Source organism: Pseudopodoces humilis, chromosome 10 (assembly GCF_049639895.1).
Source record: "Pseudopodoces humilis isolate 2021_Gansu_Grassland_sample_001 chromosome 10, ASM4963989v1, whole genome shotgun sequence".
Taxonomy (NCBI): domain Eukaryota; kingdom Metazoa; phylum Chordata; class Aves; order Passeriformes; family Paridae; genus Pseudopodoces; species Pseudopodoces humilis.
In genome coordinates, this window is record NC_142209.1 from 10578668 (window position 1) to 10592602 (window position 13935).

Here is a 13935-nt window from a genome sequence, read left to right on the forward strand (position 1 = left end):
ATGCATGTTGAATTTTACTGATATTTGTAATATAGGAAAGTACTATAAGTACTGATACTGTATTGAAACTGAAGAAGGCAGGCAATAAAAATACATATGCAAAAATGCTTAAAATTGCATTAACAAAAAAGAAAAAAGTATTCTAGGGTTCTCTGTAGTCTGAAATAGATCAACTCTTCATTTCACTTTCAAATCTAGTTTTCCTTGAAGGAATAAAGAACTAGAGAGGGCTCCTACAGAGTCAAGAAGTCGACTATTGTACAAAATTATATAATCCCTTTCATGAATTTATCTTGTTCTATCTTGAAACTGTCAAACTCTTGTAAATCTGTACTCTTCTTACTCACTGTTGTATAGTTCAATTTTTTAACATGATTTTAAATTTCATTCTTGAATTTTGCCTAAGTGTGCCTGTAGCCTGTCTTACATGCCTTTGTTCTTGCAGCAGTATCCTTTGGTTTGAATAGCTTCTAATGTGATGTTCACAATTTTGATGTTTTTTTCCCTCTTGTTTTAGCCTAGGCTACAGAATCAAGCCTTTTCTGTCTCCCTTGCTGAAGTGGATTTCCATTCTCATTATTATCCTCAGTAGTCTTCATCTGCAATTTGTCCAGTTTGGATTTATCGTTCTTGACTATGGATGGTTGTAATTGTACAGAGACATCCAGATTGACATCCCATTCCTACCTTGTGCAGTGCTCCTCTGTCACTGCTGGAAATAAATTTTCTAATAGGTTTTAGCATCATGTTTGTTTTTCCCATAGCTGCATGATGCCAAAGGCACATATGTTTACACTGGCTAATACATGATAGCTCTCTGCTCTAGATCATCTTCAGTCAGTGAATCACATTAGAATTTTATTAGATTCAAATGTGTGACTTCACATTTTGCATTTCTAAATTTAATCTCATTTCAGTCAGTTTAGACAAACATGTTTTCCTATTGATCATCATCTATGGGGTTGGAATTATGGACTATGTCTGATTTTCTTCAGTATGGGAATCCTTATCCTGCTGGCATCAAAGTAGATTCCTTTTATGAAGAAACCTTTTATCCTTAACAATTCAAAACTTATGTGGAGTTCTGTTATACATTGTTGCTTAAAGAATAAAATCTGATTCATGCTCTGGAAGTATATTAAATCTTCAGTCCTTTTTTTAAAGAGGACTTTTTTTTTTCATGGGACTTACTGTTGCTACTTAACTTTCCAAGAAGCAGTCATAAAAAGACAACAGAGACTATCTGGGCTTAAATAGCAGTCAAAAATTGCTGTATAGCTACACAAGTCTGTTCACAGGCACCACTTCTTTGTCTTTAAATAGCAGTTTTAGAGAGTGATAATTCATATAACAGCCTTCAGCTTCTTGAAAAATCTCATCATCTCATCTCAAACATCTCAACCCACAAACCCGAATTCCTAAGACCAGGCTGGTTTTTTTCTGAAGATTCAGGCTTGTTAGTGTTAAAATGTGCTCCTAGGTCCCTGTTTAAAGACAAAGAACTAATATGTACAGAGAAATGTATGAAAAAATGTGTATATGTCTTATTGCCACTGCTCTGTAGAAAATCAAAATAGAAAAAAAAATTAGTGATTAAATATTTTTTTTCATTACATGGAAATAGTTGGGGTGAGAGGATAACCTACATTTTCACAAAAGGCAGCAGAGAAGCAAATTAACTTGTCAACAGTGAAAAAAAAAATTAATTTTTATGAAAATATCTAAATATTTAGAAATGCAAAGATAAAATGTAGATAATTTCTTTCATTTCTGAATTAGAATTAAGAATCAAGAATTTCTTTCATTGCTGAATTAAAAAAACAAAAGTCTCTGGTGGGGAGGGGTGGTGCAGAAATTATGTCTGAAATTATCAAGTAAATGCTCCCGAATCTAAAAGCCAAAAAGCACTTTTTTGCAAATCTGTAGTTGTATCTAAACTTTGCTTCTTTTCTTCCTTTTTAGATATTTGTTTGAAAGATACGATGTCTTTGGCTGACAGCCTGTATAACCTACAGCTGATTCAAGAATTTTGTCAGGAATACCTCAACCAGTGTTGCCATTTCAGTCTTGAGGACATGCTCTATGCAGCTTCTTCAATAAAGGTAAAAATACAACACTTAAATAAAAATGCAAGCAACATCCACAGAACTATTTTGCCTATGATATGTTTATTTTTTTTTTGGTCTGCTGCTGTATGGCTTCTCTTGTGACATAGCATGCAAGACACAGATTTCAGCAGAATGAAAAGCCACCTTCTTTTTGGCCATTACATTTTCCTAGTAATTTCAAAGTATTTTTGAAAAAGCGCTTGTGAAAGGATTTGTAAAAACTTTGAATTTGTGCAGAACTATTTCCCACTCTATCTTCTTTCTTATTAATTGTTAAAGTCTGTAATCTGCAATATTTCTGTTGAAATGTAGTAGTGATCTGCATTAGTATAAATGTATCAAGGCCTTGACAAAGGGAGGAAATATTGAGGATATGTGTATGGAATTGTTACTCACTGTTCTTACTCATTTTGTGTATATACAATAATTTATGGGTTTTAAACTTAAAGCTCTTTCACTTTTTTAAAAGTGTAAATTTCTGAGTTAATTTCATTGGAAAATCCAGTGGCTTGATGCCCCAAATACAAGCAGTAACACAATTCCGACAAATACAGTTGTTTGAATAAGCAATTAAGTGTTTTCAATCAATCTAATATTTTGCTCTTTTAGAAAGAGGAAAACAAAGCATTATTCTGTAGTTCTTTAAGCCTGTGCAGAAATAAAAGGAGCAACTGAATGATTTCTTGCCTGATTTTAATTTTAATTTTTCATTATTATGTTTCACCAAGACTTTCTTCTATATAAAACACTCTTCATTTGCTTAAGATTCTTGTTGGCTTGCCTTTAGGGAATGAAATATTATTTTTCTGAAGTCAGCATATCCATTGCAGATGGGATGTAATTGCTTTCTAAATATCTGGGTCATTTCACTGCTTTTATGATTTTCTAGTAATCTCACAAGCAGAGTCACAGAGGCCAGAGCTTGAATACAGCTTTGTTGTCTCCTGTAGGGTTGAACCGAATCCTTTTCATATAAGTAATGAGCTGCTAGGGTGAGTAAAGGCAGCAGGACCAAAGTCTAGACTACTTAGCTGTTGCTGATTTATTTTGTGTATGCAAAGTTGCATAGTGACTGCTTTCACTCAGCTTTTGGTGTTGTTAAATTTCACATGCAGTGATCTACCTACATGCTGATGAAGTCTGCTGCATTGCAGTCTGCCTTGGCTGCACCTCATAGTCCTACAGCCACTACATCCTTCAGTGCATTTTGATGGTTTCTCTCTGCTTACACATACATGGAGTAAACTCAGTTGATTGTTCTTGTTTTGATTCATGACAATTAGTCATACCATTTTTATAGTAATAGCTTGAATTATTTTTCAAGCCAGTATGTACTAGGAAGCTTCAATTTAAAAAAAAAAAAAAAATATATATATATATAGTAAATATTTTGTCAATATCCCAATGCATCAGACTTTATACTTTTAACATGCTGCAGGCGTGTTGATTTTGCTGTTTCTGAACACTGTTTTTAGATAGGATTTAGAGTTCTTTCAAAGAGTTAGAGTATTTCTAGATCTGAGAAAGCTCTTTTGTGATCATGTTTTTACAAGTTGCTGTGGCATAGATGCTTATTTAGATGTAAATGCTCCAAAGCAAGGCTGCCAAGTTTTTCTTCTAAAACTTGGTATAGAAACTTCTAGTGCTGTAAACTCTGTTTTTCCAGTGTTAAGAATTAATTTACTTTAAAAATAAATTCATTGTTAAAGAAGCTCCTCCGTAGTTTTCCAGTGCATCTGATTAAGAGTATGTTTTAATAAGTGTGTTTATTCTCCAAAGAATTCTATTGTCACTTTAAAAAAACTTGTATTGTAAATGGATATTTTAAATATTGCACATAGAATGTCACTACAGAAGCTACTCTTATCTTAGCCTACAAAATGTACATAGTATGAAGTCTTAGGATTTATAGAAGTGTGTCTTTGTTAATCAGCAGAAATTCCTGTCTGTTTTCAGAGTGGCTTGTACTGCACAGTAGGTGCCACTGTGCTTTTGGCTTAAAAATCTTACAATCTTTTGGCTTACATTCACAGTGGTGACAGAATAAGTGAAAAATACCAACTGCTGATATCTTACTGGAAAAGGCCTCAAAAAAAAATCAGAGTTTTTGGAATTACAATGTTGTGCCTTGTGTGGTCCTAGAAATTACAGTAGGTATCCTGACTTGCTGCTAGTTCTTGAGAAGGAAGAGAGCAGAACCTCTTCTTAAGTGATCCAGCGCAAAGTACATACCTTACATTCTTCCCAGGGCACCCTGCACTGTCCTGGTACATTTAATCAAGGTAGGTTAGAGATTGCATATGATGCAGAAATTTAGTTCAGCACTTGACTAAGGTGACACTGCCTGCTTTCAATTTTTCCATCAAAATCCACAGAAACACAGGGACTTCACTTAGGATGTTTAAGTCCTTGATAGCGGCTCTCAGATTTCATAGCAGATGACTGTTGGCTTAGTTCTGGTTTAGCACAGAGAAAATATAAAAAATAAGCTTTGTCTGGATTTCTAGACAGCTTTAATGTATCATAATCAGAGGAAGCAGAAAGTTTTGTTGCTCCTTATTACCTATTCTTCTCCTCTAAGAAAAATACACTTGTCAAGTTTTTCATAAGATGTTTACTAAGGCAGGGCTACTGATATTAAAGAAAAAAATATTTCAATACATTCCATGGATGCTTGAGGCACCAACAAGGGACCATACTGGTTCCTGGTTGTTGTCCTTTGAGACAGACAAACACAAGTAGAGTGATTACATAAAAATAATCACATTTTCTGAATCCTTCCAGCATATTTAACAAGAGGAAATAATAGAAATCTTGAATCTGTCTTTACTTACTTGTGCAGATTGCTTTTTTGCCCTTCTCCTGTAAGCAGTTTTATCTTCAGACAGGATTTATTTCTAATTATCTCGTTCTTCACCTGGATCTGGGCAAGTACACAGAGCTGAAGGAACTGTTTTATTGTGACTTGGCATGCACTTGTTTTGCCTTTTCAAAGAACAAGTTTGTAGAAATAGAAAACCTCACATAAAGCGCCATCACGAGAAGTATAAACCACCCTGCAGAACCCTAAAGACTTATTTATTGCTTTGTCCCAGCAGTTGATGAGTATTGTGATATAATAGGAGGTGTGTAGCATTTGTGCTTTGGTTGTCCAGTGGAATGTATAATTACTATAAGGGTGTTGTATGGTCACTGAAGAGAAAGAATTAAAATAAACATCTCACATGTTCCATTTGTCACATTAGATACATGGAAATTATTTCTAAAGGAGTTTAAAAACACATCTTTGGTTGTAATTTATTATATTCCTGATAATTTTTGATTGTTCTCTGTCACTTTATTCTAGTAGGGCCATAGGCTTCAAATCTAAGAACAAGTCATTTTGGAGGTTAACTGTCAAAGAGGGGACTGACTGACAACTAGAATCATTTGGTGTTTGCCATGATTTGAGAGCTTACATGGGAATTTGGCATTGCATCAATTGACGGACAGTTAATTGCTGTCTTTTGTAAGCGTTCCTTTACCTGAGCCTTTACAAATGTGCGGGTTTTGTTTTCTTAAATAGCGATCCTAAATTTGTGCTATTCATTTAATGTACACGTGTTGTACATTCTCTCTTCACTGATAGAGGATTGACGGTGAGACTCAGATCACAATATTAGAACACTTTCTATTAATTCAACTGCCATTATCAGTACATGACTCAGTTATTACTAAGACATAACTATTCACACACAACACTCATTTGTTCACAGAGTTAACGCACATACACACAGAGTCATTTCTACAGGGTAGGAGCCCAACCCCATGGTCTCCCAGAAGCAGGGACACATAGTGGCCCATCCATGGCTTTGGGGAACATGTGCAGAAAGTTTCTCAAGGGGTTAATTTGTCCCTTGGGGTGTGTTAGATAGATAGAATCTTTGTCTGCATGTAATAACTGCTGCCCCTGTGGGTTGTACAGCCTGTTGTTGACACAGGCACATGCTGCTGGTCCTGTAAGGACCTGGCTAAGCCTGCTGCTCTGAGCGTGTGGTTTCCTGAACATTCAACAGGGCCATTCTGCAGGCTCTTGGTTCTTGCCTGGGGGGTTGCATGTCCTTCAGCACAGATGCTGCTTCTCTGGCTGCTCTGTGCTGAGATCTGTAGAGTCTGCTCACCCAAGTTCATGCAGAAGGCATATTTATTACAGAATGAAAGCTTTCAGAATGTGAAATTATGCAAATCTGCGTCATTTCATCAAATTTTCATCAGAGACGATTGCTGTGTCTTGACTGAAAGGGGGTTCCTCTGACCTAGATGTGGGCCAGACACCAAACTGTGAAGAATCATAGCTGAGCACATGGAATGGGTACCTTATTTTTGCACCTGATTACTAACCAGAGTGGCAGAAAAACCATTTGCACTGTCAAATCTTTTTTGATTCAGATCCAGAACTTTTTTTTTTCTCCACTGGTGAATTGAACAGGAGTATATTATATCTAAAGGGTTGATTTATATTAAAAAATATTTATTGCACTTGAGCAGTTTTGAATACTTGTACTTTCTGATGTAACATTGATGGTGTTTATTTGTAAACAACATAAGCAGAAGCTTTAATCAGCACCAGAGACATGAAAAATAGTCTTCAAATGCATTGCATAGATAAATCCTGGAAATTCAGAGCTGCACAACGTCCACACGTGTTGCACAACTTTCCCTCCCACTGCCAGCCAGGCTGCTCACCTAAACTAGCAACTGGAGCCCCTTAAGAACCTGGGAGAGCAGCTGGCTGCACTTGGTGAGGCATTCATTATGTATGGTGGGAGTCAGTTCAGCTATTTCATTCCCATCTGGCTAGATGAAAAGGATTCAGGATCAGGAGTCAGGAATTAAAAGTAAGATTCAACCAGGGAATAGTTTTTTGAGACAGTTTCTCCCTGAGAGGGACCAAATGTTCCTGACTCTTTATTTAAAGGGAAGCAGCATGGTTTACTTTCACTGATGTTAATCAGCCTCTCTTCCCTCTCAGTTCTGGTCTGAAACAAGGCACAGTGGATTTTAAAACTGAATTGTTGTGGCATTTATTAGCTTGTGGCAGGACAGAGGACAAACTGGTAGTGCTTGGATCATACACAGCTGTAGTCTGGCCTTCTCGAGACAGTTTGTGACACTCCAGTTTTCTGCAGTCTTGAAGCATTTGTGTTGGCAGTTGTTTAATAAAAAGCTATGGATTTGCATGTGACCTTTCTTGGCCCACTGAACAAATATATTAAGGTGAATCACGGTAAAAAATTTACGGTGTATTTTATGTTAATGTTGAAAAAAAAATCTAAAGGCCTCTGGCTGCTCTCACACCCAATTTTAATGGATGCAAGCCTGACAACGAATTACATGTATCATTTGTGTATATGATATTGTGGTTATTCTATAAACATGCAGATCTAAAACCTATTGGTATTAGGAGGGTATAATTTATTTCAAGTATTTGAAATTAAATGAGAATGTTTAGCTAATAATGATCTCTTAAGGTGCAAGTCTGCCATCTGCTGTTCAGGGGACTTGAGCCGGCCTGGACTTCTCAGAGCTTCCTGAGATTCTGTTAAAATACCGTTATGCTTCTGAATATTGTTGTGTGTAAGTGCATGTGATAATCATATGGCAAGCTGTTAGAATTTCTGTCACCATAATCAAGGTAAAATCTATGGAAATCATATCTACATTCTTTCAAGTCCTGGATAGCAACAAAACTACAGACACGCTGCTAGTTTTTTTAAAAAAATTGTCAGCGATCATCAGTGTTTCCCTTCGATCATTCTTAATGTCCCCTTCTGACTAAAAATAACTTGTGGGAAAACGTGATTTTCATCATGATGGCTCACCATCAGACATCTAAAGCAGCCTCTGTTCTCAGTAGGCTGTGCAGCACTTTCATTTTTAGTTCAGTAATTACTGCTTTGGTGACTTTAGAAAAACAAACTGTCTTGCAGCAGCTCAGGACTGCGTAGCAGATACTCTCAGAAGGACTATCTGTCCTTCATAAAATGGTCACGCTATTGTGTATCTATTTTTTGTTGAAATGCAGCATTTCAACATAAACATAAGAAATTGGAGTATCTAAATGCAATATTATTTTGGATGGGGACAAAGCTATGATTAGAACATTTTATGATTTAATTTTTTACTAAAAAAAAAAGTCAAGTTAAAAATATAAAATTTAAGGAGAGGCAAGGGGAAGGGAAAAGTATTCTGAGAGAATTTATAATATTTTGAATTTGTAGTATTAAGAATCACATTTCGTCTGAGAAGTACATCTGATTTTTTCATGGTCTAAGCTTCCTAATGAAATCCATGTGTGATACTGAAATGCTATGCTTGACATTTACTTGAATGGAAAAGATTCTGCTATGCACTTTTCCTCATTCAGTTGAGCTGAATAAGCAGCGATGGGGTTTTTCCTATCCTATTTATAACTTCTGTGTAATAACTATGCAACATTGGCCTGATCCCTTCACCATATAGTACAGTGTAGGAGTAGCTTTTGGTCTGAGTATCCCTTTGCTGAAGTACAGGCTTACCTATGTTAGAAATCTTCAGGAAAAATAAATCTGAAGCAAAAGTGTCAGATCCTCAAAATTATATTTTCAAATACTGATGCAGAATTGAGATTATCTCATTTATTATCAAAGTTTTTTAGTATATATTTTGTTTATTTTAAAATTATGTTCTTATTCTTAATGTGGAGTTTGTTTTTTAATTAGAATGACATTTTTGCTTCGAAGTTTTGAAAGAAACTCTTTGAAAAAGTAGTTTAATTATGATTTCCTAGCTTAATGTATAAGCATTGTTTACATCTTCAGACTTTGTAAGACTGGTGGCACAGGTCTGTGCACCTGCTTGAGCCAGCTCAGACCTGGATATTTGTTGATCTCATTCAGTTGATGTTTCTAGATTTGAAGTGGCACTGAAGATGTAGAGCTTTGGCCTCTGAACTCTTCAGCCTCCACAGACAACAACCAAAACCTGGGTTTTTTTGCACTTCTCGTATGCTCTTGCAGCAGAAACAACTGCTCCTGCCTGGCTTTCCTCTATTGATTTTTGTTATTGTAGCAGTTTGTCACCAGTTGTTTTTTCCTTTGCGTCTGTTTTTCCCCTCATGTTTAATCTGGTGGCTCCTATGCTGTGTCTTTCATAGCTGTGTAATGGGAACATACAGTAGGGACATATCTATCAGCAGTGCATAAACCTTTGGAGCTAAAATCTTGTTCTGACCTGCAGTCAAGAAACTCTGCTGCGGTTTTTTGTTTTGCATTAAAGATTTGTAAAATTTGGGCAGAACTTTGCAAGTGTGACAAAAGCACATACTCATCACAAACGTAAAATCAGATTCCAACTTCCTGTACTAAACCAAAGGGCTACCATACTTTTTAAGCATTGCCTAGCCTTCCAACGGGCTTTTCACTGCTATTTTTTAATGGAAATGGCTGATCTCTGGCAGGCATCTTTTTTCACCCATCCTGTTCCTCTGTGCCCTCCCTGCAAGACTCCAGGCTTGAGCATATGCTTGTTATGAAACGTTTCAACCCAGTCAGTTGCAATCTGGTCAAGTTATGTATTGGTTCTACAGATCAGTTGTACTGGTCTGTATTTCTAAAAGAACAGTGAAGATTGTAAAATAAGTGAAGATTGTAAACTCGCTGAAACAGAGGCATCTCCCAAATGCTGCTTAATCTGTTTATTTGCAGGCTTGTGTTCTAACATCAATTTATCTCCATCTTTTTTTTATTTCATGTAGAGCAATTACATGGTGTTCATGGCAGAATTGTTCTGGTGGTTTGAAGTGGTGAAGCCATCATTTGTACAACCCCGTGTTGTTGTGCATCCCCAAGGTAATTATGTTATGGATTGGCTTTAATATGCATGTTTTGATATGTATGTGTACAGATTGCCATTGTGTTCACAGATGCAGTGAATACTTTATTTAACAGGATTTGGCAGTGTACAACCCCCTCAAAGAAGGAGAGGAGCACTCTTTCTTAATTTTAAATCTTCATCTCATCTCGTAAATCACAATTAGATTTTGTTGTCTGTTACCAAAAACTCATTTAAATTGTTGTGGTACAATCACTTGCAAATTTTCCTGACCTAAACAAGCCTGGAATCCATTTATGCCCATGCAAGAATTACAAACATAATAAGAAACCAAGAACAGAAGTTAGCCTGAAGGATTTATGTTCCTGAGAAGATGGGCAAGGTGAATAGAGAGCTAATTGTAAAATGGCATTTTTTACCCATTGCAAAGGCACCATCTTCCATCAGTAATTTTCAGATTTAAAAATCCACCTCTTGGATAGATCTTGAGATCTGTTAATGACTACTTTTAGGTAACTAACATTTCAGATAACTGACATTTTCACAGAGCATTGCTGTGATTGGCTTTCCATGCACTAGGAAGAGATTTTCATTTGGTGGCTCTTATACCTTTCTTCATTTTTATGCTTTATAGCATATACAAATCTGATACAAATCTTTAAACAGTGCTAACTGTTTTAGGGTGTGACAAAAAGCCTATTTTCTAGTCAGTCTAAGGGTTTGGGGAGAAGAACTTTTATCAGAAACATTTCTTCAGAAGAACAACTTCTGCTAAAACTGTTTCCTTTTAATTTTTTTAGTTTATTTTTCTGTATTAGTTCTTCCCTTGCTTTTTCTAGTCTATTTTGTCAGTCTCCATTTCTTTAATTAGGGCCAGTATGGGAGCATCAGAAGATGTAAAGAGGAAAGGAAGTGGCAGTTTTAATCTAAGTAATGGAATCAATGAAAATTCTGTAAATCTTTGAAAATCATTATTTCAGATTATTTTGGACAGTTTTTCTACTGTGTAACTTAACTGAATACTAAACTATAATTTGAACTTTGTTCTTCCTGGCAGCTGAACCTGCAAAAGATGCAGCTTCTGCTCACAGCTTGAATGCTAACAGAAGAAATTATGTGGATGGTCCATCTGGTTCTGACTTTGTAGCCAGGTAATGTCAGAGAATCACTAGTACTGTTTCACAATCCCCTCCTTTCTGATCAACAGCAAAAAGATTTTTTAGTTCAGTGTTTTTGCCTTTTTGCAAAGCTCAGTCATTGAGTTAGCAGATACAAACTGTGGAATTTTGTGCAATATCCCGTAATTCAGCCCTTCCTCCCTGCTGCATGGCAGGCTGCTTTGTTCATGTTTGTACACTTGGACAGCGTGCTCTTGTCTTACCAGTGTCCAAAACAACCCTCAGCATTCAGCGCAGAGGTGTCACATGGCCTTGTCCTCTTCAATTTCAAGTGGAGCTGCTGACCAGGTGTGCTCTGAAGGAGCTGCTTTTCTGGAATTCACAGCAAATTATCTAAAAGTTATAATGAAAGTAAACTGAGATAACAGCAAGAAAAACCCTGAGTGATGGTTTTTGTTTGATTTGCTTATGTTACTATAGTACCATGAAATTCAAATTGGTAAAATAAAAATACTTATGCTGTGATTAATTTCCCACCCCAACTGCCTCCTGATGGGGAAGAGTATTGGAAAGAAAGTGTGAACCTCACAAGAACAGTTTGATAATTTGAAGCAAAATAAAATATGATGATGATAATAATAATAGTTGTAATGAAAAGGAGAGAGGAGAATTAACCCCAGGAGCACAAGTGCTGCACAGTATGATTGCTCCCTCCAGCAGCGATCGGCCCCTCCTGGCCAACTCCCCCAGTTCATCCTGAGCACAGCAACCGTGGTTTGCAATGTCCCTGTGGCCAGCTCAGCTCAGCTGTCCTGGCCACGCTCCCTCACAGCTCCTCCTGCACCTCCTCGCTGGCACGAGGCAAGGAGAAGTCCTTGACTTAGAGAAAGCATTACTGAGCAGCAACTAAAACACCAGTGTGTTATCAACAGCGCTCTCACACTGATTCCAAAACACAGCACTGCACCAGCTACCAGGATGGAAATTCACTCTATTCCAAACAAAACCAAGACAATGTGAAACATTCTTTTTAATATTACTGGTACAGATTAGGAAGCAATGTAGAAACATCCTGTTTTTCCCCTGTGTTCTGTGGCTGATCAAAGACTTGATGAATTTCTCAAGGGAGACCTAATCACTTTCCACAACTCCCTGAAAGAAGGCTCTAGACAGGTGGAGATTGGTCTCCTCTCCCAAGGAAAAAGCCATAGGAGAAGAGGAAACAGCCTCCATTTACACTAGGAAAGGTTTATATTGGATATTAGCAAAAAGTTTGTCACCAAAAACAGTTGTCAAGCATTGGAACAGGCTGCCTGGAGAGTGATGGAGCCTCCAGCCCTGAAAGTATTTAAGATGTGTACATGTGGAACTTACAGACATGGTTTAGTGGTGGCCTTGGCAGGGTTAACAGCTGGACTTTATGATCTTAAAGGCCTTTTCAAACCTGTTCTTTCTATGATAATGGACATAAATTGTACGTTAGGCCTTCTTCTTAACCTTTCTTTTGACAAGGTAAAGAAAGCCTTCCAGTCACCTGATCTGGACCTAGTGAATGAGAGACAGCATTACAATACATTTATAATTTGGGGACTTTTATTTTGGTTTATTGAGTGTGTCTAAACTGACACATAGGAGAAGGATAAAATTAGCATTTTAATTGGATATTAACAAATGGTTGATTTCCAACCCAGATAACCCTGTTTAGCCTTTTCTGTTGTTTCTGGATGGGGTTCTAGAGAGAGGGGTGAGGGTTTGGTTAGGTTTGAGGTTTAAGGTTCCTAAGAACATTTTTAGTGTTTTGGAATCTATGCTGATTTTAAAAAGTGAGTAATATTTTTTACTACCATTAAATGCTGGGATTCCAAATTCCTTTTCCTGTTTGTATCCAAAGCATGTTTCTCTTGCAGACAATGATTTTATTTTCACGTAAACTGAGCATATAAGCCAGGAGAACAAGAACCAGCAGTTTTGAACTGCATATCCTTTGAAGCAGGGGCTCCCAAGGCCATTTGCTGTATCTCTCCTCATAAACCAGCATATTTCATCCAACCTGATGATATATCACTGCACGACAAAGGAGGGCCCCAAAAAAGTAATTTCAGATGGTTGGAATCCAGCACACAGGCTACAGGTTCCCTGGCAGAACAGACATGACTGCAGGATGTTGTTTGTGGTCCTGGCCTTCCTCCCTGCCCAACTGTGCATTCCTGGCCCTTGAGTGTTTGAGTTGCCATTTCAGTGCACAAAGACAGTAAAAATGAACCCAGTTGGAAAAAGTGAATGTTCTTCTGTCACCTTCGCTTGTTGAAATGACTCAAGAGGACCGGCTGGAAAGCCAAAGCCAGCACAGAGGAGGGAGTGGGACTGTGGCAGTGAGCATTACAATGTCTGAGGTTGCCATGGAACCCAGGCTTGGTGCCAAAATCAGTCTTTTCCCCAAGGAAAATTAAGTATATAGATTTTCTTTGTGGTAGCAAATTTTCACAGGCTGCAGGGTTAAAGCTGGAAAGTATGCTTTTAAGATAACTTACAGACATTAGGATTTTAAAATTTTCACAGAAATCTCAAATTTAAAACAGATATGTTATTGACACAAAAAAATCAGGAATTTATGGGAACCTATATTGAATAATTTAATATATAGTTGTGAAAGGTGCTTTTGTAGATTGTATTTTTCTTAAATTGATGTGAATATCCTTCTTGCAAATATTATTTAGCGACAGTTCTACACTATACAGTATATATACTATAATAACACTAAAATATTCTGACTGAAAAATGTGAGTTTGGGAATGTACTCTTCAATTCAGTGGACAAAATTCAAAACATGAAAGGATTTAATCCAGCTTGTGTTTGAA

The 13935-nt window shown here is 36.9% G+C and overlaps 1 protein-coding gene across 2 annotated transcripts in view; it reads left to right on the forward strand.

Annotated features, from left to right (window-relative positions):
* CAMSAP2 (calmodulin regulated spectrin associated protein family member 2) overlaps positions 1-13935 on the forward strand; it is a 79436-nt gene that overhangs the window by 52497 nt on the left and 13004 nt on the right. For both annotated transcript variants that reach the window (XM_014250767.2, XM_005520913.3), the window contains 3 exons: positions 1963-2102; positions 9883-9976; positions 11017-11110. In XM_014250767.2, coding sequence (XP_014106242.2) covers positions 1963-2102; positions 9883-9976; positions 11017-11110 — 328 coding nt within the window. The remainder of the gene's footprint in view (positions 1-1962; positions 2103-9882; positions 9977-11016; positions 11111-13935) is intronic.